Raw genomic sequence first — 26,631 nt, forward strand, 5'->3', positions numbered from 1 at the left:
TGTTGAACCATCTCTCCAGTCCATTTATTGTTTGTTTATGTGGAGGCACTGTGTAGCCCTGGTTGCCCTGGAACTCGCTAGGTTAACCAAGCTGGCCTCGAACTTGCAGCGATAAACCTGCTCTGAGATTAAACCACTTATTGGGTGTAGTGAGGTGTATTTTGTAGTTTGGCCTCAATCGCCACTTTACACCACTATTCTAGTTGCAAAGGCAGAAAGATGGTGCTTTTAAATGCGACAAATAACGTCTAATTTCCATCCTTAAGACGCAGTTTTCACTGCCCACCATTCCTAGGCATGGTAAAGGGGCAGAATTTGGGGGCGGGGTGGGGGCGGGAAGGAAGAAGCCTCCTCGCACGCGCACTAGGACCTTTCGCTTTAAAGGAGCGTCAGCGGCTCAGGTCACGTGAACTTCCTATCACGTGACCGTTGCCTCGCCTGGGAAATGCGAGTGGTGGAGCAAGATGGCTGCTCACCTGTCATACGGGCGAGTGAACCTGAACGTGCTACGCGAGGCGGTGCGTCGGGAGCTGCGCGAGTTTCTGGACAAGTGCGCTGGGAGCAAGGTGAGGGACGGGGCCCGGCGCAGCCATGCTCGGCCCGGCGGAGCTGTGCGAGGCCCTGGGAGCGACCCGGCAGCCGCTCGGTGACAGCAGAATCCACTCCCGGCCCCACCAGCTCTGAGCTCTCCCATCTGCGAGAATGTAGTCTGGAAGCACCCACGCCCGCAGCCCTCTTCCACATGGATCATTTTGTCTATTAAAACCCCCAGCTTACAAGGGAGGCGGGCTAGATCGGGGACTTCGTAGAATTTCCTTCCTTTTTCCTCTCAGTGTTAGTTTGAGACAGGGTATCGCAGTGTATAGTCCTAGCTAACCTCGAACTCACTGAGATCCACCTGCCACTACTTCTGAGTGCTGGAATTAAAGGAGTGTACACGGCTCTCCATTTTATTTTTGAGCCAATTCCTGGCAGTATAGACTGTTCCTGGTGTAACCCAGGTTGACTTCCAGCTCTCCTCCGTTCTCCTACCTCAACCTACCAAATACTGGCATTACAGTCATGAGCCATCGTTTGCTGTAAGGTTTTCTTTTAAACATGTTTTTTCCTCTCTATCCTGAGATGTATTAATTATACCCCATCCCTCTACAGGGAATGGGAAGTTATAATCTGAAGAGAAAAAACTAAACAGAGACACTTTAAGAATCAGCTTTGGATATATAGCTCCAACTAAGGTGGTTGCTTGCTGCCATTGAGTCAGAAGGCAGATTAAATCACAGGGGCCTATATTAAGCCACAAATGATGTAAAAATCAAATAGATCTAATAGATTTTGTGGATCAGTATTATGACAGTAGTATTAATAGTTTTACAATGTGTTTCTCCTGGAGGAAGCAGGGATCTCTGACACCAGTATCACCGAATCTTTCCCTTCATGAAAGATTTATTTTCGACCCTGAGGCTATGAATGTGACCAGAGCCTGTAAAATTTTTAATTCCAAATTTTAGGAGAATATTTCTTGGAGCTGGAAAGGTGGCTTAGTGGTGAAGAGGAAGCTTCCAGAGGAGCCCAGTTCGGTTTACAGTGCCAACAGTGGGCAACTGATAATTGCTTGTAACTCCAGATCCATGGAGATCTGACAGGTCTGGCCTCTGAGGGGAACCGCACCCACAGGCACATCCCCAAGCACAGACACATGCAACTACATATAATTAAAATCAAGTGGGGATGGGGCAGGGAAAAATAAGCCTTATAAAAATATATTCTTACTGACTATAACTGCCATCTCTGTTGCTGTTGTTGGAATTTCTGAGTGTTTCTTCCCTGTTGCAGGCAATAGTGTGGGATGAATACTTAACAGGACCATTTGGACTGATTGCCCAGTACTCACTACTAAAGGTAACATGCCATATGAGATTTGTTCAAGAATAATTAATCGAACCTAGTACTGGTAATGGGATTCTGACATATCTTCCTGAATAATCAATCGCTTGCAAAGCTGTTTCAGCTGTACAAAGGCTGATGTTAATACATGATTAACGTTCGACCTACAGGGTGCTGGCCAGTGGTAGTATGTTTGCCTACTATGTGCGAGGTGCTGGAATTGATGTCTGACATGGCATGACACAGGAAAAAACAAACAGAAACAAAACCATTTTGCACACAAGCCCTGTCTTGTGTGACTATGTCACAGTACCTTTCCCAGTATGTCACGGTACCTTTCCCTGTGTGCTGTGTCAGAATGGTTGGCCTGCTGATGCAGAAACAGCAGCTCTGCCTTGCAGCTTGGTCCTTCATGTGTTTGGTTGGGACTGTGTCTTATTTACACATATGAAGTGTTCAAGGTTTTTACTAGTCTTTTGTGTGTGCTTCCCTAGGAACATGAAGTGGAAAAAATGTTCACACTTAAAGGAAGTCGTTTGCCGGCAGCTGATGTCAAGAATATCATTTTTTTGGTCAGACCTAGGCTAGAATTGATGGATATAATTGCAGAGAATGTGCTCAGGTACCTCAGAGCTTTTCAGCCCAAAAGACGTTGGGCTTTAAAGGGGGCTTTGTTTGTTTGTTTGTTTGTTGTTTACATTTATTTATTTATTTATTTATTTATTTATTTATTTATTTATTTAATTAATGCATTTTGGAGGTATGGTGTGTGCCCATGTAGAGATCAGAAGACAGATGGTAGGAATGAGTTCTATCCTCCCGTGGAAGTCTCAGGAATTGGATGCAGGTTGTCAGGTTTGGCATAGGTGCTTTCTTTCCCCTGCTGAACACTTCCTGCCCAGTGGTCTTTCTAATGGCTTTAATGTTCCAAGTACCTTTACCTCGGAACACCCTCCTTTTAGAGTGTTGGACGGCCATCATTGGAAGAGTGTGACCAGACATGGCACAACACAAGGGGTGGGGTGGGGGACTTGTGAGAGCTTGGAATAGCTTGAGGGAAATCACCTCACTCTCTGAGGATGGCTAAAGCTTCCAACCTGTGTCAGCAGAGAGGACCCGGCCTCACAAACACCACACGAAAACCTCTAATGGCTATGGTTTTCAAAATGCCAGCTGCAGTGTGCTTGAGTTTCATAAGCAAACAAGTAAGAACTGTGGAATCAAGTGAGTTAATGTGGGATCTACTCTGTAAAGGAACTGTCAGCACATTCCGAACTCTGGTCCAGTGATTGATAGGGCCCCTGAAAACCTTGACTGTGTATGGCTGCTCTCAGAAGTCCACAAACAAGGAGAAGAGTTCTCATTTTAATGGAAGACTGTTGTGTTAAACTGGTTTGGTTAAAGAGGCATTTGCTTTCAAAAACACAGATGTGCTGTTGTAAGGGCTGGTTTTGTGTGTGTATGTGTGTATATCTGTCATGTGATGTGATTTCTGGAATCAAGGTTTTGTTAACAATTTGGGTATGCGTGTCTGGCTTTTTTCTTTTTTTTAAAGATTTATTTATTTTTGTTTTATGTGTAAGAGCATCTGCCTAAATATATGTATATGTGTGTGCGCTGTAGTGCCTTTGGAGGCCAGGAGAGAGTGCTGGATACCCTGGGACTGGAATTGTAGACAGTTGTGAGTTGCCCCATGGGTGCTGGGAATCAAACTGGTACCATTTGGAAGAGCAGCCAGTGCTCTTAACCTCTGAGTATCCCTATAGCTCCTTGAGAGTCTGTCTTCATGCGCTTACATGAGCAGTGTTTGTTTGGTGCCTGCCAGTTCATGGGGATGCATAAGAAAAGCAGCCTCTGACCCTAAGGAGCACATAAGCTGACCATGGTTACTTCCTTTGCAGTGAGGACAGGCGTGGCCCCACCAGGGATTTCCATATTTTGTTCGTGCCTCGACGGAGCCTGCTGTGTGAGCAAAGGCTGAAGGACCTGGGTGTTTTAGGATCTTTTATTCATCAAGAGGAATACAGCTTAGATCTCATTCCATTTGATGGGGACCTCTTATCCATGGAGTCAGAGGGTGCTTTCAAAGTAAGTAAGACATTTTCTTAACATCAAACTTTTGTTTATTTTTAAAGACAAGGTCTCACTGTGTGGACCTGGGGAATTCTCTATGTAAGGAACTCAGATTCACCTACCTCTGCATCCCGAGGGCTGGGATTAAAGCTGAGCTCCACCAGGACAGGCCGCAGACTTTAATTTTGTTGGGTTCATTGCTGAAAGTGTCACACTGCTGCTTCTATTGGCCCCTGTGGTCTGTGGAGAGGAGGCCCGTGTGCACTCCTGTTGGATGCCTTCTCCTTCACAAATTGCTTGCTCTTCCTTTTTTGTGTATATGGCATGTGTGTGTGCGAAAGAGGATGTCCCGAATCGTCACTCACCACCTTATTCCCTTGAGACAGGGTGGCCAATAGCTTCAGACACCCTCTCATCTGCTTCCCAGCTCTGGGGTTGCGCAAGTGCTTATGCAATCACACCTTCCCCCACCCCTCTTTGTGTGTGTATGTGTGCACTTGTGCACACAAACGTGCAGATGTGAACCCAGGTACTTAGGCTTACACAGCAAGAGTTGTTAACCACTGAGCCTTCTCTCCAGACAGCTCCATCTCACCCCACCCCCCACTTTTTAAAGGCATGGCATTGTTGTATGTAGTCTGTGGTCACTTCCCTTGCCATTCTCCCCCTCAGCTTCCTAAATGCTCAGATTGTAGGCATGCTGGCCCCTATTGCTCTCTTTGCTTGTTTTTAATATCTTGTTTAATACTTATTCATGGGTGCCAGGAGCCGACAGAATTTTAAAAATTTCCTTAGCCTGAGTAATGCCATTTTACATAGACCTAGGCTTAGATTTCTGTTTCCCACAATAGAGGCCTTTTTCCAGAAATCAGGTGATCTCACTGTGGTCAGGTAGTACAGATGCTGCTTGGCAGAACATTCTGTTGTACCTGGGTAGTCCCCCTCCCCATGTAATTCTCCCTGTTTTTCTTTAAAAGAAATGGTTTGGGCACATAATAAACGAGAGCTTGACCAGCACTTTCCACGTGCTCCCCTTGGTGTCTCTTGTCCCCCATTCGTCAGTTCCCTCCTCAGGTTTATGTTGAAGACCCTGCAGGCTATGGCACATGGGTACAGTTTATTTAAATCAAATCTATTTTGCTATTTTAGGACAAGGTTTCATGTAGCCCAGGCTGGCCTTGAACTCCTGATTCTCCTGCTTCTAATTCCCAATCTGGAATTGCAGATGTCTACCACACCTGGCTAGCTCCCATGATTTGTTTTCCAGGAATTCATTATATAATATGTTAGCTTTATTGTCATCCACATGCTGTAAAACTCATGCTTTTTTTTTTTTTTTTTTTTTGTGGTTGTTGTTTTATCCCTTTGTTTTTGATTCTTTTTGTGGTTGCTATTTTATGTGTTAGGGTATTTTGTCTTCGTGTGTATATGCACACACAAGTGGTGTCCACAGAGACCAGAAGAGGGGTCAGAGTTACACATGATTGTGAGCTGCTGTGTGGGTACTGGGAATTGAACTGAGGGTCCCTAGAAAAGTGCCGGTCCTCTGAACCACTGAGAAGTCTCTCCAGTGCCAAATTCACCCCTTCAAAGTCTTCAATTAAACACCTGCAGTTCCACCACTTGGGAAGCTGAGACAGAAGAATTGGAAGGGTGAGACCTGCCTAATGCCCATAGGGAAGCCTCAAAATATATATATATATAAAACAAGCAAACAAATATCAAATAAAATATAATTAAAAAGTAATTTGAAAGTTTTGTAATGCTGAGCACAGTGGTCCACACTTTTGATGTCAGTACTTGGGCCTCTTTGCCTGGTCTATAAAGAGAATGCCAGGATAGCCAGGAGTTCATAGTAATCCCTGTCTCAACCCTCCCCTAACCAGACCCCTGTTTTGTACACATAAGTCGTTTACATAGTAAAATTTTTTTTTAGTTAGAAAGGACAGAGTGACAGGGAGGCCACTTTTTCCTGGTCTCAGACCTCTTTGCAGAAGTCATATAGACTGACTAACCCCCAACCCCCCTTGATTCTTTTGTTTTACCAGGTTTTAAGAACAGCTTTAATTTCTTTGTCAGACAGGCTTTCTGTAGCCCCCATTCATAGCACATACAATATTCTCCCCGTGTCCCCCAGGTTTTAGAACTGAGAGGTGGGCCGGAAGTTAACGCCAACCCTAGTTCTGACCTGCATGTGAGATTGGACTCACACCGCTGGATGTTCAGTGTCAGAACATGGTATTAGCACGTTCATTTTAATAACTCAAGTCCAGAGTATCTAAAGCCAGCCAACCTAGTAATAAGGGCTTCTGTTGTGTGGGTGAGCAAGCTTGGGGCCTAAAATATGAGCTTTTAAATATTAATGTGTAGTAGGATTTGCCCTAAAACATCCTTGTAGCTTGAAATGCCATGTGGGATTCCCTGTGGAAGGAGTGGGCCATTAATATATAGGGTTCCCTCACCGTTGTGACAGATGAGCCCCAGCTGGTGCACTGTTCTGTTTCCAGTGAAAGGCCAGCATGACCACCATTCAAGGTTAAGTCTGCTGTTGCTGAGGGTGTAACTCAGAAGTGAAACAGTGTGCTCAAGGCACTGGGTTTGACTCCCAGAACTACCGAAACAAGAAGAAAGAAATCTGTGATGCCAGATTTGACAGCACACGCCTTTAATCCCAGCACTTCAGAGGCAGAGGCAGGTGGTTCTGAGTTTGAGGTCAGCCTGGTCTGCAGAGTGAGTTCCAGGACAGCCAGGGCTAGAGAGAAAAACTTTGTCTTGAAAAAACAACAACAACAGCAAAATAAATCCCTCTCATTAGGTTGAAAATTGTTTTTAGAGCTGGCATTATAGGAGAGTCATTGCAGTAATAGAGCTTTTTACGATGGAGTGAGACATGGCTTGTCATTCTCTCCTTTGGAAGTATTCCTGAACATTTGTCTCATGGCATCCTTGTCCCGGACTGTTGTGTTGGGGAAAAGCTATAAACATCAGTTCTAGACAAGTCAGGGACGAGGCTTCCAGTGTGAAGCATAAACTCCTGTGGTGTGTTTGCTGAGACAGCCCCACTGTGCTGGTCATAACCGCCCCCCTTCCTCGGCCCCTGGACCCTCACTGCCATCCTGCTCCTGGTTTTGGATACTGAAGAGACCACAAGGTAATGGGTATTGGGACAGAAGGTACTTTTGTTTTTTTCTTTGAGTCAAGGTTTCACTATGTATCCTTGGCTGGCTTGAAATGCTGTGCAGACCAGGCTGGCCTTGAACATACAGACGTCTGCTTGCCTCTCCTTCTAAATTCAGGGATTAAAGAACGTGCCACCAGGACTGGTCTGCAAAAGAGAACCAGTTTGGCATTTCCCCTCTCATGCTTTTCATTGTTATCTTTTGTCTGTCTCAAATGGAGTGTCATGTGGTGCAGGGTGGCCCAGGACTCCTGTCCCAGCCACCATTTTGACTTGTAAATGGGCAGTGAATGTAAACCAGTTTAAAATAGATGATGATGGTGGTCCACAGGAGCTGGCTTTGTCTCCACAGGAATGCTACCTGGAAGGTGACCAGACAAGCTTGTACCACGCAGCCAAGGGACTGATGACCCTGCAGGCGCTGTATGGAACTATCCCCCAGATCTTTGGGAAAGGAGAATGTGCTCGGGTGAGAACCCTCTATTTCCCAGTTTTGTCCAAAAGAGGGGTCAAAGACAGAAACGTGAGAGACACGGCAGAATAAAGAGATCCCCTTTATTCTGGTGCATTGATGTTGAGAGCTCCTTACCCATGCATCTGTGTTGAGGACTTTCTCCTCCCTGCAGTTCATAGGTCACTCACTAGTCAATGTTCACAGGGCTTTGGGAACATGCCCACCATGAGATATTCCCAGAGGTGACCAAGGTCACAAGTGTCTCTTTCACAGTCTGCTTAGAGGCAGGCTGTTCATACTTGTGCCCTTGTTTGGTGGCTTTGCCATTTGAATGTATTCTGATTATGGCGTAGGTGTGTAGTGTGATTTAGATAAGTTTCACCTGGGCCAGACTCACAGAGCTCTTGGCCATGAGTCCTGTATGAATGAGTGGTTTTTCAAGATATGACTGCCCTGTGTAGCTCTAGCTATCCTGGAACTCCCCCTGTAGACCAGACTGGCCTCAAGCTCAGAGATCTGCCTGCCTCTGCCTCTAGAAGTGCTGGAATTAAAGGTGTGCCACCACAGCCCAGCCTTCAGTAACTAAAACTATCAGCTGACTAAACACAAAACAGGACACAAGGTTTAGTATTGATCTGTGGGCAGAAGCTATGGCCAGGGGCTGGAGAGATGGCTCAGTGGTTAGGAGCAGGTCCTGCTCTTCCAGAGGACCGAGGTTCAGTTCCCAGCTCCCACGTCTGGCAACAACCACTTGTAATTCCAGGCTCAGGGTATATGAAGCTAACTCTTTACATTTCTTCTGTTTCTATGTATCTTGTGAGTTTATGTGCAGGTAACCACAGAGGGCAGAGAGAGTGTAGATAGGTTCTTTATAACTGGATTTACACTGGTTGTAAGCCACTAGAGGTGGGGCTGGGAATTGAATTTAGGTTCTCTGCAAGAACAGTAAGTGCTCTTTTTTTTTTTTTTTTTAATTTATTTATTTATGAGTACACCGTCACTTTCTTCAGACACACCAGAAGAAGGCATCAAATCCTGTTACAGATGGTTGTGAGCCACCATGTGGTTGCTGGGAATTGAACTCAGAACCTCTGGAAGAGCAGTCAGTGCTCTTAACCACTGAGCCATCTCTCCTGCCCTAAAAATAACTAAATCTAAATAAATAAATAATAAATGCAGGCTATTTCCAGAGGCTCATAGGTACCTGTGTTTCTCTTGGGAACATTAGATCAGCGCTGGTTACTGCATCATCTTGAGAGCTTGTAGAACCTAACTGCCTTGCATAGCAGGAGTCTGTTGTGTCTGATACAGTCTGACTGGGGCGGGTGGCCACTGTAGTTACCTTGTGTCAGCAGCCATTTATTTCATTATCAGTCTGGCCCTGGCTGATTTTCTGTTTTTTTACCTGTGGATTATTGTTTTCTTTGTAGCAGAATCTTAAACTCTGCTAGTTCCCCGGAGTCTTCACCTGATGTGATGTTTTGTTTCCAGCAAGTGGCCAATATGATGGTCAGGATGAAGAGGGAGTTTGCAGGGAGCCAGAACTCGGTGTTCCCCGCGTTTGATAACCTCTTGCTGCTTGATCGCAACGTGGATCTGCTGACACCACTCGCCTCTCAGCTCACATACGAGGGACTCATCGATGAGATTTACGGCATCCAGAACAGTGAGTGAGTGGCCCTCTGGGCTCCCGCTGGTCACTGTTAGGAAAAGTGTAGCCACTGTGTGGGGGGTGTGGCTTCACCATTCCTGTTCAAGTGCTGTCTGATGTAAAGGTCCAGGGGCTCTAATTTTCTTTTCCTCCCCTCAACCCCCTGCTTCTTATGTTTTGAAATGGAGTGTTTATAGCCCAAGCTAACATGGAGTTTACCTCAGTTAGCCTCCCTGATGTTATGTTACATTAAGGTTTAAGAGATCACACCTAACTAAAGATTCGGTTTCTTTACTTTTCTTTCTTTCTTTCTTTCTTTTTTTTTTCCTTTTTTCCTTCTCTGAATAGCTGTGGCTGTCTTGGAACTTACTCTGTAGACCAGGCTGACTGACCTTGAACTCTGAGATTTGCCTGCCTTTGCCTCTGAGTATGGGGAATTAAGGCGTGCACCTCCACTGATTGACTAAAGATCCAGTATCTATTGGTGGTTTGAAACAAGAGAGTGAATTAAAAAAAATTTTTTTTTGTAAGCAAGTTGACAACATACAAAGTTATTAATTCCAGCCACAATCCCAAGAATTTCCCTTGACCATCCATGGGAAAATTGCAGAACAGACCTTGTCTAAAGGGGCTATGTCCCCTGGACACTGGCCACCAAGTGGGAGTGAGCCCTAGGGACTGCCAGAGCATAGGTGCTTTTTCATATGCGGCATAAATCAAGACTATTAATAATTCCTCACAGTTTAAATGCTAACAGAATCAAATATTGCTCAAAACCATCCAAATAAAACATGCTATGACCTCTGGCCTAGTCACTCATTAAGCCCTGGTCTTCCAAGACTTCCATGTAGTGACCTGGACCTCCTGAGCGGTCACTGAGACTTTCACTGTCTGCACACTTCAACTCAAGGCAGGGTGGCTGTCCCCAGCTCCCTGTATTTGCTACTGTTTCTCTGCTCCTGAACACCCATCTAAACGTTACGCTTTCGCTCAGACCCAGAAGCTCTCCTATTCTCCACCAGACACAGTGAACTGTGGTGCACACACTCAGGCCTGCTGTCTGTCTTGGCCTGGCCCCTTGACATTTTGGAGCTGCAGATATTTAAAGATGTGAAACCCACAGAGCCTGGGAGGCAGGGTGGGGGCTACCGGTTCCTTTTGGGGAGAGAATATGCTGCCAACTGCTGTACCTTAAAACTGCACTAAATGCCTGTGGGTTGTTACCTGTAAAGTGACCACAACGGTCAGTTTGTGTTCTGTACTCCTTATTATGACAGTGAGTGTGGCGAGGAAACGGGACGGTGGCGGCTGAAGGTGGAGACGAGGTGATTCCATAAGAGACTTAACAATGCGGTCATATGTCTCGTTTTGTCTATTTTCTAACTCATTCCCTAAAGTGGTCTAACCTCATTCTTAATTGGAAGGAGAGATCATTCCAGTATGCTGGGTAGCTGGCAGCAGTCAGCATGGCCTCTGCAGAGCACACCCAGGAGATGGTTAAGGAGAGTGTCTCGGGAGGGGTGGCCCAGAAGTGAGCCTCAGGATGGCTGTGTGGAGGGGGTAGGGGCTGTCCAAGAAGAGGTAGCACACATGCAGACTCACAGGTTCCTCATGGTGCGTTTTCATGACTCAAATGCTGATTAAGGAGAAAGTAGGAAAACAGAACAAAGAAAACATGCGTCCCCCACCCCATTCCTGTGACCTGACATGTGTCCCCCACCCCATCCCTGTGACCTGACATGCGTCCCCCACCCCATCCCTGTGACCTGACATGCGTCCCCCACCCCATCCCTGTGACCTGACATGTGTCCCCCACCCCATCCCTGTGACCTGACATGTGTCCCCCACCCCATCCCTGTGACCTGACATGCGTCCCCCACCCCATCCCTGTGACCTGACATGCGTCCCCCACCCCATCCCTGTGACCTGACATGTGTCCCCCACCCCACCCCTGTGACCTGACATGTGTCCCCCACCCCATCCCTGTGACCTGACATGTGTCCCCCACCCCTATGACCTGACCTGACATGTGTCCCCCACCCCTATGACCTGACCTGACATGTGTCCCCCACCCCATCCCTGTGACCTGACATGTGTCCCCCACCCCATCCCTGTGACCTGACATGTATCCCCCACCCCATCCCTGTGACCTGACATGTGTCCCCCACCCCATCCCTGTGACCTGACATGCGTCCCCCACCCCATCCCTGTGACCTGACATGCGTCCCCCACCCCATCCTTGTGACCTGACATATGTCCCCCACCCCATCCCTGTGACCTGACATGTGTCCCCCACCCCATCCCTGTGACCTGACATGTGTCCCCCACCCCTATGACCTGACCTGACATGTGTCCCCCACCCCTATGACCTGACCTGACATGTGTCCCCCACCCCATCCCTGTGACCTGACATATGTCCCCCACCCCATCCCTGTGACCTGACATGTGTCCCCCACCCCATTCCTGTGACCTGACATGTGTCCCCCACCCCATTCCTGTGACCTGACATGTGTCCCCCACCCCATCCCTGTGACCTGACATGCGTCCCTCACCCCATCCCTGTGACCTGGCCTGCCCCTGCTGTAGCCCAAACCTAGCAACAGCATTCATTCTTAGAAGTCTCTCTGTCTTTGTAGAATTTATTTCTCAGAGTAGATTGGAAATAAAATTGAACAGATTGTCTTAGATGCCACAGGTGAGGAACAGAGGACAGCTGTGCTCATTGGTTCTTCCATTCATCACAGGCGTGGGGTTGAACCTGGTTCATCCACTGAGCCATCTTGCCAGCCTTTAACTTCGTGTGTGATTTGGTATAATGATGAAAGTTCTCAGTACTCGTGGTATGTAATACTAATTTCCACAGTACATCCAGGTTTAAGGAGTTATTTCCCTAATGTAGGCTAGGTGAATTCGTGTTAATTTACTTTCATGACCTTAAAAGCATCTATGCATATAACCTTTTATTGTAGGTCAGGTTCCCCTTCCCAGACTCCATGATGCAGGATTTTTAAGGGTCCAAAAGTGTTAATATTGTGTGGCCAGCAAGATGACTCAGCAACAGGGTTTGATCCCTGGGACCCACATGGTGGAAGGAGAGAACTGACTCCCACAAGTTGAACACACAATAATTGTTTTTAAAAGAAGGTACAGAATTGGCTAACCTGTCAGAAGCTTGGCACTTGTTCCCATGACTTTCACAGAAGCTCATAAGCATCTCTGGAGGATGTCTCAGGGCGGGGATGAGGTGCTTCATAGGAACAGAGGTGGGAGAAGAGGCCTGCAGCTCCTTTGTAGAGGAACTGGAGAGCTGACAGAACTTGGCATTTGTCCCAGACCAGGGTGGAGACTGGGCTTCTGCAGGTTGTACTGTAGCTGGAATCTCCAAACTCTGCTGTGCAGAGCAGGTAAAGCGTGGGCACCTGTGCCAATAAAACTTTTTCTACAGAAGCAAGAACTGTGGGGACCCTTGGTTCGATTTCTCTGACCAAAAATAAGAAACCAAACAAACTTGGTGAATTTGACCCCATGTGCGTGCAGGCGTGAGTAAAACTAAAACAAAAGTTTAATTTTAAAAAGCTCGGGCCTTGGGGGGGGCTGGAGAGATGGCTCAGTGATTAAGAGCACTGGCTGCTCTTACAGGACCCAGGTTTGGTTCCCAGCACCCTCATGGTGATTCAAACTGTCTATAACTCCAGCCCCAGGGCATCTAGCATCCGCTTCTGGTCTCTTTGGATGTCATATGCACATGACATACAAACACACACACAGCTAAGACATCCATACATAAAAATAATTATTGTGAACAGTCTGGAATTTTCTGTCTTCTTTGCTGCTACATGGTGCAGGCTGGCCTCAAATTCACAGCAGTTCTGCCAAGTGCTAGAATTCACCTGGGGCATCTCCATGCTGGTGAAATTCCTTTTTAGAAACTCATTGTTGCAGTGATTTTTCTGTCTTTCCACAATGACAGTTAGCTGCCATACCTGGGCGTGGGCCACATTAAATGAAAACCCAGAGCTGAGTGCCCTTGTCTTCTAACACTCTGGTGAAGAGTCAGTGCTCGGCTTGTGGCTGACAAATTGCTGTTGTGCAGTGAGTTGCAAGAGGCATTTTGTGCCCAGGCATTTGAATCTTGGGTCTTCCAGTAACTTCTCAGGTGTGTCTTTCTTCCGGCCTCAGGTTATGTGAAGTTACCTCCGGAGAAATTTGCACCCAAAAAGCAGGGTGGTGGCGGCGGGAAGGACCTTCCCACAGAGGCAAAGAAGCTTCAGCTCAACTCTGCAGAGGAACTCTATGCTGAGATCCGAGACAAGAACTTCAACGCTGTAGGCTCTGTGCTCAGCAAGAAGGCGAAGATCATCTCTGCGGCCTTTGAGGTGAGGCAAGCCTTGACTGCCATCCTGCTGGGGATGCTGAGGGAACAGTGCTCCTGCACACACTGCAGGAGCTTGTGGCTCGGACTTCTATTTGCCTGAGCTGTTTAGTATGTGATCAGGTATAAATCAAACTACAAAAGCATAAGGAACCTTATTAGAAAACAATTCCTTGATGTGCTCATAATCTTACCAACTATTAAAGACAAAAGCAAATCCTCATGATAGGGAGGTCCGCATGCCTGACAACTTTTATGTAAAGAATTGAATCTTGGCTGAATATTTGATAATCTGGACCTTGGGCATCTTTAGTGTTATGTTTTGTTTTCAAAGTCATACTTTGTTTTATAATTGAGAGTACTTAGACTGCCCCTTCTTACATAATATGCAGTACAGATCGGCAGGGGTATGTTTAGGGCCATTTTAAAATAACAGAACCAGGCCTGGTTTCACACCACTTTAATCCAGCACTTGAGAGGCAGAGGCAGGTAATATCTCCGGCCAGCCAGGGCTGCAAGACCTTGACTCAAAAAAAAAAAAAAGAGGCAGAAGAAAAAAAGAAATCCTTGGAAATGAAAGGTTCTCGAACTGTCTGTGTGTGTACATGCATGTGTACCACTTGTGTGTATGGAAGCTAGAGATCACCCTATTTTAGGTGATGTTTCTCAGGAGCTATTAGGGTTGTTGTTTTTTGAGATGGGGTCTCTCTGTAGCTCTGGCTGGCCTTGAACTCAGAGATCTGCCTGCCTCTGCCTCCTGAGTACTGGGATTAAAGGTGTGTGACACCCAGTTCCTTATCTTGGTATTGTTTTTATATTGTTTTGTTTTGAGACAAGGTTTCTTGTCCTTCACTACGTTCTCCTTCCTTTAGATTTACTTATTTGTGCCTCTCCTGTGTTGCAATGGATATTAAAGGGATGGCTCAACCTTCTATCAGTAGATATTAAAGGGATGGCTCAACCTTCTATCAGTAGATATTAAAGGGATGGCTCAACCTTCTATCAGCCCCCAACTCCCCAGTGTCTCACTCTGAGGATGCCACTCCAGTGCGGAGCTGAGCACACATCTCTGGTCCCCACACCACTTGGCGCTCCAGGCCGCCTCTAAGAGCTCAGGTGCGGTTCACTCCACTGCCCCTGTTGTTTCTGTCCTGGGTGGATACAACTGCCCTGGTGTATCCACTTCTCCACTGCCCAGCACAAACGCAACTCCAAGCCCAATAGCTTTTCAAGCAAGCTTATATATTAAATTCTCAATCCACAAATTCTCTACAAAATAAAATTACATCCAGTGGCCAAAGATACAAACATCCCTTCTAAAATGACCTACAGAAACCTTTGAAAATATTTATATCTACTTATCGCCAATTATTCTCGAGCTCCATCTTGATTCCTCCTGGAATCTCTTTCCACCTCCTGCCTCCACTTCTGCTCCTCGACCCTTCCCTGCTCGTCTCATGTCCAATCATGTATGGCCTTAACATAAATCTACACACTTACATGTATGTACACCATATCCACGCCTGGTGCTGTTGGAAGTCAGAAAAGGGTGTGGATCTTCTGGAGCTACACTAGGATAGTTGTGAGCCATGCAGTGAGTGCTGGGAACCAAACCCTGCTCCTGTATAAGAACATCAGTGTTCTTAACGTCTGAGCCATTTTCTAATCCTGTATCTTTATATAGGTTTTGGGGGTCAGACTCTCCACAGCTGTCTGCTCAGCCCCTACTTAATGATTTAAAAAGAGGAAGAAAAAAAAACTAAAATAGCAGTTTTAGTTGTATTTACTTTTTTGTCTCTTTAATTTATTTGGTGTTTTTGAGACCATATCTGGTAGCCTAGGAGGCCTGAAAGTTTCTTTGTAGCCAAATCTTCTGGGCTAGGTCGCCAGCCTAGGCTTTCCTGGTTTTTAGACATTTTTTTTCCTCAATTCTCTGAAATGACAGTGCTGCATTAAGTGTTCCTCTTTGTAGGGTGTGAGGGCATGAGTGTTGTTAGTTTCTGATAAACAGATCCCCGTGACCTTTAAGTCCTTTCTCCTCCTGTGATGGTGTGCAGCCACTGTGAGGTGAGGTCTGGCCAGCACAGCAGTGGCAGGAGAGCCCCCGAAGTGCGATATGATAATGAGACCCAAATCCCTGGAGCCCAGAGCTTCATTACCACCTTCCTGACTCCTCCTGACTTTCACCAGTTCATTCTTGTTGAGCTGGCTTTGAAATGTGGGAATTTTATAGACTTAGAAAATAACTGTTTAGACTCTAGAGACAGAAATTGGGAGAGTTTTTGAAAACTGCTTTTTGTGGTTTTGTTGTTGTGTCTGTGGTTGTAAATATTATCTTTCCTGGGGATTCTACTTGTATATTTAACTCCATATTTCTGAAGACACTCTGGGTGGTGAGATTATTGAAATGTTCTTATCTATCAGGTGGTGGCAGCAACAGTGGCCCATGTCTTTAATTTTAATCCTGGCATTTGGGAAGTAGAGGCAGGTGGATCTTTGAGTTCAAGGGCAGCCTGGTCTACAGAGCAAGTTCTAGGACAGCCAGGGCTGTCACATAGAGAAACTGTCTCGACCCGCCCTCTCCCACCCCCACCAAATATGTTTTCATCAATAAGTAGGATTCACTTTGCTCATGAGCCACATTCACTGTTGCCTTTAAATGCCAAATGGGTTTCAGTTCCACCAAAAATGTTTGTTGTTTAGCTTTGGTTTTTGAAATGGTCTTCTGGCTGAGGATGACCTTCAACTTCTCGATCTTCTGTCTTCCCAAGGCTATGTCAGCTCTAGCATGGCAGTTTCTGCTACCTATTGACCCTCTGCATGGAACTTAAACGTTGTATGTGCTCATGTGCATGAGAGAGAGAGAGAGAGAGAGAGAGAGAGAGACCCCCATAAGGTCCCACTCATGCAAGGTCAATGCTGTGTTACCACACTGTATCCTCAGTTACGTTAAAAACATTTTTGTGTATGTGGTATGTTCATATATAAGCGTGTAGGTGTTCTGCTTCGTGGAGAGACCAGCAGTCAGTGTCCTGTAATTCTCCCTCATTCCCTTGATACAGGGTGTCTCACTGAACCCCAACTTAGATCTTCCTGTCTTCACCCTGCACAGGGCTGGGCTTCTAGGTACCCAAAACTCGGGCATGTGCAACAACATTCTTATCTGCTGAGCCTTCTAATCCCAAGATTTGTGGGGCTTCAGCTTATTTTGTTTTGTCTTTATTACAGGATCTTACTTAGAGCCCACACTGGCCTCATACTCTAGATCTTCCTGCCCTCGTCTAACCCAACTCTTGGCATCATACACATGCACCCTGCACCCAACTCACCTCCTCCACTTCCTCCTCTTCTTCCACTTCCTGCTGCTCATCATCCTCTTCCTCCTCTCCCTTCTCCTTCTCTTCTTCCTCTTCTTCTTTCTCCTCTTCTTTCTCCTTCTCTTCCTTCTCTTCCTCCTCCTCTTCCCCTTCCTTTTTTAAAAAAATAAAGTCAAAGTCTCTCTGTTCTCTCCTTCCTCCCTGTGGGCCCCGGTATGGAGCTGCACCATCTTACTGTATTTACTTTTCTCACATCTGTGATTTTAGAGCTGAGATTAGTTTGATTTGTGTTCTCCCTTCATGATGCTATTGATTAAACACCCTCTGAGATGCTCTCCTGCCTCAGCCCTGCCTCCTGTTCTGTTCCAGGAGCGACACAACGCTAAGACAGTCGGGGAGATCAAGCAGTTTGTTTCCCAGCTCCCCCACATGCAGGCAGCCAGGGGGTCTCTCGCCAACCACACCTCAATTGCAGAGTTAATCAAAGACGTCACCAGTAAGTATCTGTTGTTGTAGTTTTGACCATGGGCAGGTCATCTGTGGTTTTATGTATTTATTTCATTGTTTTGGTATTAGGGATCAAACTGTGCATGGGAAGCAAGTGCTTGACCACTGAACCACCCTAGTTGGTTCCATTTTAGCATCATGTATGTGTCCCGGTTGTAGTAAGTGTATGGATTTTGTTGGGTAGGGACCTGTGGAGCCAGATTGGACTTAAACTTGATGTACAGCCAGGCCTGGCATGAACTCCTCCTGATGCCCTCACCAGTACCTCCCCAGTGGTGGGGTGATCAGTGTATGCCACTGTGTCTCACTAAGTATATGAATGGTAACAGGAACGTGTGCCCAGTGTGAAGAAATCGCCCAGTGGTTAAGAGCACTTGCTGCTCTTGCAGCAGACGGTAGCTCCCAGCTTCCTCTAACCCCACTCCAGGGGATCCCACTGACTTCTGAGGGCACCTGCACTCACATGCACAAACCCAAACACAGACACACTGAAGTACACACGAATAACAGTTAAATCTTTTTAAAATGTTACATTTATGGTTAACTCAGTTGATTTATTCACCTTAAGGTAAGCTACTTAGAATAATAGAAAAGCATTCATCTAGGAGATTTCCCGGTAATGATATGAAACAGTTCATGTTTTTTAGTAATGTTTTTCTATGTGAAGGATTATTTAATTGAAACTATGTGATGTTCTGAGATTTTCATGGGACTCTAGTTTTGGTCCCCTTGAGAACTATGCAAAGCACTTGTAATAGTAGATAACATTTGGGAGGCTGAGGCAGGAAACCCTTAAGTTCAAGGACAGTTTGAGCTATATTGTGAGACTCAAGAAAGAAAGTGAACTAGGAAAAGGTTGGGACGGTAGAGGGCTTACCTGATGTGGCAGTGTGTGCCTGTAATAGCAGTGCTGGGGCATTGAGGGCCAGAGGGTCACAAGTTCAGTCATTTTCAATTTATATATCATGAGGTCAGAGCTAGTATGGGTGGGCTACATTAAACATTACCCTAGAAACAAGCTAAGCCAGGTATGGTGACACACCCCTTTAATCCCAGTGGTCAGGAAGCAGAGGTGGGTCTCTGTGAGTTTGACATCAGCCTAGTCTACATGGAGTGTTCAGGCCAGCCAGGTCTACACAGAGAAACTTTGTCTGAGCACCAACCACCCAAGAAACAAAATACACAAAACAGACAGAAAGCCAAGAGCTGTTCTGCAGAGATGGCTCAGTGTTATAAGTAAGGACTGCTTTCTCAACACAGCAGCCTTTAACTCCACTTCCAGGGGATCCGAAGACTGTTAGGCTAGGGATTCAAGGGCAGCCTGGGCTACACTATGAAATCCTATCTTTAAAAAAAAAAAAAAATAGAAAAGAATAAAAACTTCCTACAGAATTGTCACAGAGTCTCACAAGATGCACATTAACCTAAATGCAAGTCCATTAGACTCAGGGATGTAGGGGCTGAGGTGCTTGTTCAGTACCAAGTGTTAGAAATATGCTTTGAATCTCAGTTCACTGTTGCAAAGTTAGTTCTTTGTCTTTGTGACAGAGGTAGGAACCAGCTGACAGGAGGCCATGCTCTGGGGAAGTGAGTTCTCCCTGGTACTGAGGCTCACACCACTAGAGCTTCCTGTTCGCTCCAGAGTCCCTACCTTTTGGGGTTTGTGTGCCTCATTTCCTACTCCTGCTCACGAATGGAGCATAGGTTAACTGACCCTGTTGAATTTCTAAGTCAAACATTTGCTGATTATGTTTTAGCTTCTGAAGACTTCTTTGATAAGTTGACAGTGGAACAGGAGTTCATGTCCGGGATAGACACTGACAAGGTATGTGGGGCCATTGACACCAGAGCTGACATACATCGCTGTATGATCAGAACCAGGTAACTGGTGCATCGTGGTGTTGTCTGTGTTGTTGTTGAGACAGAAACTCACCATGTAGCCCTGGCTGGTCTAGAACTTGATATATAGACCAGTCTGGTCTTGAATTCAGAGATCCTCTTGTTTCTGCCTCCTGAGTGCTCAAACTAAAGGGAAGCATCTTCCAACCTGGCCTTCAGTCCATTGTTTCGGTTTCCATGTATGCACTCTGTGTGTGTGTGTGTGTGTGTGTGTGTGTGTGTGTTTGGGCTGGGGGTGTAGGTTATTGCTAAGAGAGCAACTATCTAACATACTAAGAAATCTAGAGTTCAGACCCAGTACTCCCTCCAAAATAAACAACACACATACATGCATATACACATACACCAACCAGCTGGGTGTGGTGGTATATGCTTGTAATCCTAGCACTTGAGAGATGAAAGCATTTTAGGCCAGCTTTGGCTACATAGCAAGTTTGAGGCCAACCTGGGTTACAGGGGACCCTATCTCAAAACACAAAATCCCAGGTGACTTGCATTTTTGTTTATTTGTTTAATCTGTTAGGTGATTTCTTCAAAAGTACATCACTATTAAAAGTAGTTAACTGAGGCTGAAGAGATGGCTTAGAGGTTAAGAGCACTGACTGCTCTACCAGAGTCCTGGGTTCAATTTCCAGTAACCACATGGTAGCTCACAGCCATCTGTAATGGGATTTGATCAATGCCCTCTTCTGGTGTCTAAATACAGTGACAGTGTACTCACATAGGTACAATAAATAATTACTCTTTTTTTAAAAGTAAAATGTTCAGTTTGCAAATATTCCTATTTTAAAAGACCATTTCTATCATTTTATGTGAGGTGTCAATGGTAGCTTTAGGTAGGCTAAGTCAAAGAAATCCCAGATACTTGGCAGCCACTCAGCTGGTTGTCCAAGAGGTAGATGTGTCTGAGCAGGTCATTTGGTTGCCCAGCAATGTCGTCACCACTTTGTGGTAGTGGGTGTTGGGTTGTGGCCATAGTGACAAGAGACAAACCTCAGCAGGTTGGAAATGAGAAAATGAGCCCTTTTCCCACATACTGCTTTGGGGGAAAATATAAGACACATCAAATTATTTTAAGTCCTTGGACCAGTTAGTGTGTTTATATTTCATTTCTAGGTCAACAATTACATCGAGGACTGTATTGCCCAAAAGCATCCGCTCATCAAGGTGCTGAGATTGGTTTGCCTCCAGTCTGTGTGCAACAGTGGGCTCAAGCAGAAGGTTCTAGACTACTACAAAAGGGAAATTCTCCAGGTAGTAAACTAAGAAGGAAAAGACCCTTTTCACAGCTGGTTTTTTAAAGTCTGAACACTGTCTTGATTTGTTTTTAAAACATGTTGTTTGGCCGGGAGGTGGAGGCACTTCCCTTTATCTGAGTACTCAGGAGGCAGAGGCAGGTGGATCTCTGTGAGTCCAAGGCCAGCCTGGTCTACAGAGCAAGTTCCAGGACAACCAGGGATACACAGAGAAGCCCTGTCTTGAAAAAAACATTCTGCCGTGACCTGGCAGCATGCCACACACAAGCACTGGGGAGGCAGCAGCAGGCGGGTCTCTGTGAGTTGTTCAGTGAGACCCCGTCTGAAAGACAGTCCTCCTATTTGAGTGTCCCAGGCAGTATTTGTTTGCTATTTCCAGTCACTGCTCAATATTTGGTTAGTTTCTATAAATTTTGTTTTCATTTTTTTTTTTTTTTTTTTTTTGAGTTACACAAATGACAGACGTTTTCATAGGCTTCCAGGAGTGAGGGAGAGCACAGAAAAAGCAACCTTTCCCAGGCTCCGATGCGCCCAGCCGCACAGTTTGGTTCACCTCCCTCCAGCTCCCTTTGCACTCAGGATGTTTGTGAACACATTTTACAATCAGTATGTTGTGCAAGGTTAGCGTGGCCGAATGCAGACGGAAGTCTGTTCTCACTGGCTGTGTGACCTTGGCCAATTAATCAACATTTCTGTTGAATGGATGTAATGATCGGTACCTCGTGCAGTCTAAGAGCAGCTGACTTAATGATTGTAAAACACCTAAGGGAAGGGGTTCCACAGGGCTAGGCTAATACCTGTTTCTTAAAAAACAAATAAAAACAAATAAAATTCTATGTAAAGTATTATGTTATTAACTGTCTTTGTTCTTAAATGTGTCCAGAAGTCTCATCAGTGTGCAGATACGCCTCTGAGAGCTAAGTATGTACTATATATAGATATAATTTTTTTAATTCTCAGGTTGACTTATAAACACTGACTTTAAAGATCTGTTTAAGTCAAGCTTGAAACAGCAGGTTACTAAGCAGGGAAGGGTCTCAGCGTGAGTGCCCCTCTGGCCTGTTCCCTGCACTCTCACACTCAATGCTTGACCTTGCTAAGGAGCCCTGGGGTCCAAACCACATTGATTTGTTGGAGTGCTCCTCTCTGGAAATCTGCAAGAGCCCTTTTCCTGACCTAACATCACTGCCAAATGCCTTCTCCTTCAGACCTACGGCTATGAGCACATACTGACGTTGAACAACCTGGAGAAGGCCGGCCTGCTAAAGGCTCAGACAGGGGGCAGAAACAATTACCCAACAATTCGGAAAACATTACGCCTCTGGATGGACGACGTCAATGAGCAGGTAAGATGCATTCCTGCGCTCCTTTCTCTCGCTCCATTCTCTAGTTCACCGCGACATACACACCTTATTCTATATATAGGCTCCACTTCCTAAGTACCTTTTCACATTATTTTGGTGTGTGCATGTACACATGTGTGTACAATTTGCAGGAATTGGTTCCTTCCCTTTACCATGTCAGTTCTGGGGCTTGAACTCAGCCTGCCAGGCTTGGCAGCAAGCCCCCTTACTCCTTTAGCCTTCTTTCCAGCTCTTCTTTGCCTTCTAAAACATTATCTCTGTGCTTCTGAGAAGCAATGCATGTGTGTTGTGTTCATCGGTCTCAGCAGCAGGCAGAGTGCTCTCAGCCTGGGTAGTTTGATAAAGATGTGAACAGAACAGGCTAGCCAGAGGAGAGTCAGTGTGGGGCGCTCACCAACTGTTGTCACTCAGTTCCAGCCCTCGGATCATGGCTGAGAACCCGTGGCAGCGGGAGCTAACCCAACCGGGAACAGAGGGATGATGTACTCGCAAGTGCTTGCTGGCACACACATCTCTGTCTTCACACTTATTAGCCAAGGAACCCTTCCCCCAGGAATGGCGCCAGGTCTTCCCACCTCAGTTAACGTAATCAGTCATGCTCAGAGGCCCACTTTGCAATTAACAACCGTCATGCCAGCTGAGGCCTGAAAGACAGATAATAGGAGTTATTAGAGAAACTTGTCATGAGTCAGAGAGCTGTACAGCTGAGGGCTTCCTGCCTCTGTGTCACAGACCAGAGGGCAGGGCAAAACAAGCCCAGCCCCATGCTGCTCTCCACTGTCCAGTTGTCCCGTGGCTGTTTCCATTTCCCCAGTCCAAACACAAGTCGTCTGAGTGCTGACACAGCACCTACAGACCCCTGGGGGAAGTGTGGGACACCAGCAACATCCAGTACATGCGAACCTGTGCTCCAGGAAGGGAAGTAGCTCTTGCCACAGCTACCCTGTTCCTCACAGAGGCAACCCAGGGGCCAGGTTTCAATCCCTTCAAAAGGCATCTCGGCGTCCAGCAACATCACTGCTCATATATATGCTGTGTTCTTGGTCTGCAAAGCTCTTGACTTTACATTCATCACCAGTGTGATGTTGCTACGTATGTATTTTATATAGACGGTGTGTTAGCTCATCACTATTCTGATCTTCCCTCAAACCCACCTACTGCCTAGCAGGGGCTCTTAAGAGCCTTCCTGGTGTCCCATCTTGATTCTTTTTAATTGCTACATTGTGAGAGGGTGTTTTGTTTGTTTGTTTATTGGTTTAGGAAATTTAACCCAGGCCTCACATACATTCTAGCACTGGTCTTCCGGTGTGGGCGGCAGAGGGTGGGGTGGGTCCTACTCACTGTAGCCCAGGCTTGCCTCCAACTCCCTATGTAGTAAGAGACCTTGAATTCCTGATCTTTCAGTCTCACTCTCCCAAGTGCACACCTATAATCCCAGCACTCCAGAAGCTGAGGCTGGAGAACCAGGGGTTTGAGACTGGCCTAAACGCCATATTGAGATCCTGTCTCAAACAAACAATGAAAAAACTGAAGGCAGGCTAGAGAGAAGGCCCGGTGGCTGAGAGTATTTGCTGCTCTTCCAGTGGATGCCAAGTTTGGTTCCCAGCATTATGTGGTTCACAAGCTCCTGTAAATTCAGCACCTACTGGATTCTACAGGCACCTGCATTTTTAAAAAAGATTTATTTATTTATTATACATGAATCCACTGTAGCTGTCTTCAGACACACCAGAAGAGGGCACCAGATCCCATTACAGATGGTTGTGAGCTGCCATGTGGTTGCTGGGAATTGAACTCAGGACCTCTGGAAGGGCAGTCAGTGCTCTTAACTGCTGAGCCATCTTTCTAGCCTGGCACCTGCATTCTTAAATTCATACACACACTGGCAGATACATGCTGTAGACATAAATAAAAGTGCAGCCCTGGGTGCTAAGGGTAAAGAGGTGGATTGGAGCAATACACAAGCATATTTTGAGTTTCTCTCTCCCATCTTGTAACTGCAATTACCAAATGGCCACAGGTGGCTGTCAGTCCTGTATCTTCTTTATCTGTTGACAGAACCCCACAGACATATCCTATGTATACAGCGGTTACGCACCACTCAGTGTGCGACTCGCTCAGCTCCTTTCCCGGCCAGGTTGGCGGAGCATCGAGGAGGTTCTCCGAATTCTCCCAGGACCCCACTTTGAAGAAAGGCAGCCACTGCCCACTGGGCTGCAGAAGAAACGTAAGTTTCATTGTCCACAGTCAGCGTGCTGCTCACGTGCCTTATGTTGTGCACTTAGTTTGTAAAAGACATTTGTAACGTGGCGTCGGTTGCTAATGTGCATTGTAAGCCCCGGATCTGTGCTTTGCTCATGAGAGTGGCAGCCTACACTCTGCACTGAGATCACAAGACTCAGGGTGTTAAGATCAAAATTGGATTCCAGGACCTCAGGTGAACTGGCTACACTACCATGCACTTGACTGTTTTATTCTTTTTGTTTTTTAAAATAGGTCTGTGGTTATTATGTGTGTGTGTGTATCTGTAGGCATGTGCCTGGAGAGGTCAGAGGCATCTGCTTTAGCTAGAGTTACAGGCAACTGTGAGCTGCCTGTGGTGGGTGCTGGGAAATTAAATTCAGCTCCTTTGCAAGAATGATATACATTCTTAGCCACTGAGCCATCTCTCCAGCTCTTTTATATACCTTTAAATTTAAAAAAAAAATGTTTTGAGAGGCAGCATTATTGCATACGTTTGAATTCTGAAATGTTTACATTTTAGGCCAGCCTGGAGAAAACAGAGTCACACTGGTGTTTTTCCTTGGGGGTGTCACCTTTGCTGAAATAGCCGCCCTGCGCTTTCTCTCCCAACTGGAAGACGGAGGCACGGAGTATGTAATTGCAACCACTAAACTGATAAATGGAAGCAGCTGGCTAGAAGCTCTCATGGAAAAGCCTTTCTAGGGCCTCAGAGGTCCCCACACAACTGAGAACGTGTTGCCCAAAGGATGTAAAGCCAGGAGCAGACGAACAGAAGCTCTGGGCTCATGTTCCTTCCTCTCCTCTGTGCTCCTAAACCCTGAAGAAGGGAGGGTCAACCTGGGTAAAGAGACATGCCCATAATCCCTCCATGTAAGAGACAGAGGCAGGAAGAAGCTTGAGGACAGCCTGGGCTATGTAGTGAGTTCCAGGAAAAGCCCTCCCTTCCAAAAATAAAGAAGATCCTATTTTGGAATTTTTAAGCTTAAAAGTCTTCATTTTCTGGAACAGTTTCTGGAATGATAGCCCCAGCAGCCACATGACTGTGCACAGGCTTTAAAAGGCAGAGCTGAGGGGATAAATACGAAAATAGAAGTGGAATTCTGACCACTGATCCACAGTGGCATATTCTAAACGACATCCCAAGCCCAGAAGAGTGGTTCTGTGTTGAATACAAAGCCAGCATTGTCTAGTGCGTGCTTTTTCCTGCAGAGCACATTTGTGTCTCCAGTCTCAACCGATTTGATTCCTATGGCAAACTCTGTTTCCGTCTGAAAAACCGAGAAGCTTGAATGATCTTCTTGACACAGTGGCGTTCTCTGCCCCGTGTTAGCTGTGTCTGTGCAGTTCTCTGCCCTCGAGTGAGCTGAGCGCCAGGCACCCTCTGCCACTAACTGTCTGAACGCACTTCTGAGTGTGCATGTTGTTAACTCAAGACTCACCAGTGCAGGCGCCCCTGCAGGGACTTCTGTTGTCCTCTAGTTTCACGCAGCTCTGTCTCAGTGTAACTGCCACATGCACCTTCTAGCCCTCTGGGAACATCATACATCCCTTTTGCCTGAAAATACTCAACTGTTCAGTCTCTGATCTGGTGATCAAGTGCACTGCAGTCAGTGTGAGTCACACATCAACAAGTACCACCAGTGCTGGGGGGTTGGGGAGGGGGGCGCAGCTGGGAGCAGGAGCAGGCATGTAGGTGCCAGTGCCTACCTCCTGATCATCTCTGCAGCCGAAGGAGTTAAGTGGGCAACCACGCTGGGTCATCACCCAAGCCTCCAGAAAAACTAGCCTGTCTCAGCTGGTCCTGGTCCTGGCCCAGGTGCAGTTTCTATGGTTAATAGTTTTCCTCTCGCTTTTTTCATGTGAAATCAAGAACAATACACTGCACATTATAAGTGACTGGAATTGTGTTTAAAAAAAAACTAACAAACCTAGAAGGATGGCAAAGATGATGTTTGTTTCGAATGGAGTTAATTCAGCCTTGATATTCAGTATCTGGAGTGGCAGGTGGGAGGTTGGGGGAGGGGGGGCATTCCCAAATGGGAAAACATTCTTGGCTTAGAAAACTCTCTCAGATTCCTGTTATTCCAGGGAGATCAGTTTTACCTTTGAGCCCAAGCAATGGCTAGTCTCAGCTGCCAGGGACTGCAGCCCACATTGTTCTGTGTTTTATACTCTTGGGATCCAGAGCAAGTCTGTCCAAGCCCTTGGCTTGGGTGTTTGTCCAGTGAACAGACACTCAGTTGTGATTTTATGTGTCTGCATTTGTTTCTGAGTCTATATTTGCTTTCTCAGAGCACAGCAAGGTCGGTTCCTAAAAATGTACCCAGCAGAAGACCTTTTTAAAACCACACACTTGCTTCCTCTGTATTCAGACACAAAGTGGTGGTATCGAGCATTATGCCCTGTGATGTAAGTCTCCTTAGTACTCAGAG

At 46.2% G+C, this 26,631-nt stretch overlaps 1 protein-coding gene across 1 annotated transcript; it reads left to right on the forward strand.

Moving 5' to 3' along the window:
• Positions 1–446: 446 nt before the first annotated feature.
• On the forward strand, positions 447–26,156 carry VPS33A (VPS33A core subunit of CORVET and HOPS complexes). The gene is made up of 13 exons (XM_080940590.1): positions 447–566; positions 1,834–1,899; positions 2,379–2,506; positions 3,786–3,972; positions 7,488–7,604; positions 9,081–9,255; positions 13,420–13,616; positions 17,299–17,425; positions 19,194–19,261; positions 20,452–20,589; positions 21,800–21,937; positions 24,014–24,182; positions 24,720–26,156. The coding sequence occupies exons 1-13, from the start codon at positions 465–467 to the stop codon at positions 24,899–24,901; spliced, it is 1,794 nt and encodes a 597-aa protein (XP_080796716.1). The 5' UTR covers positions 447–464; the 3' UTR covers positions 24,902–26,156.
• Positions 26,157–26,631: the final 475 nt, after the last annotated feature.

Source organism: Micromys minutus (assembly GCF_963924665.1).
Source record: "Micromys minutus genome assembly, chromosome: 29".
Lineage (NCBI taxonomy): Eukaryota > Metazoa > Chordata > Mammalia > Rodentia > Muridae > Micromys > Micromys minutus.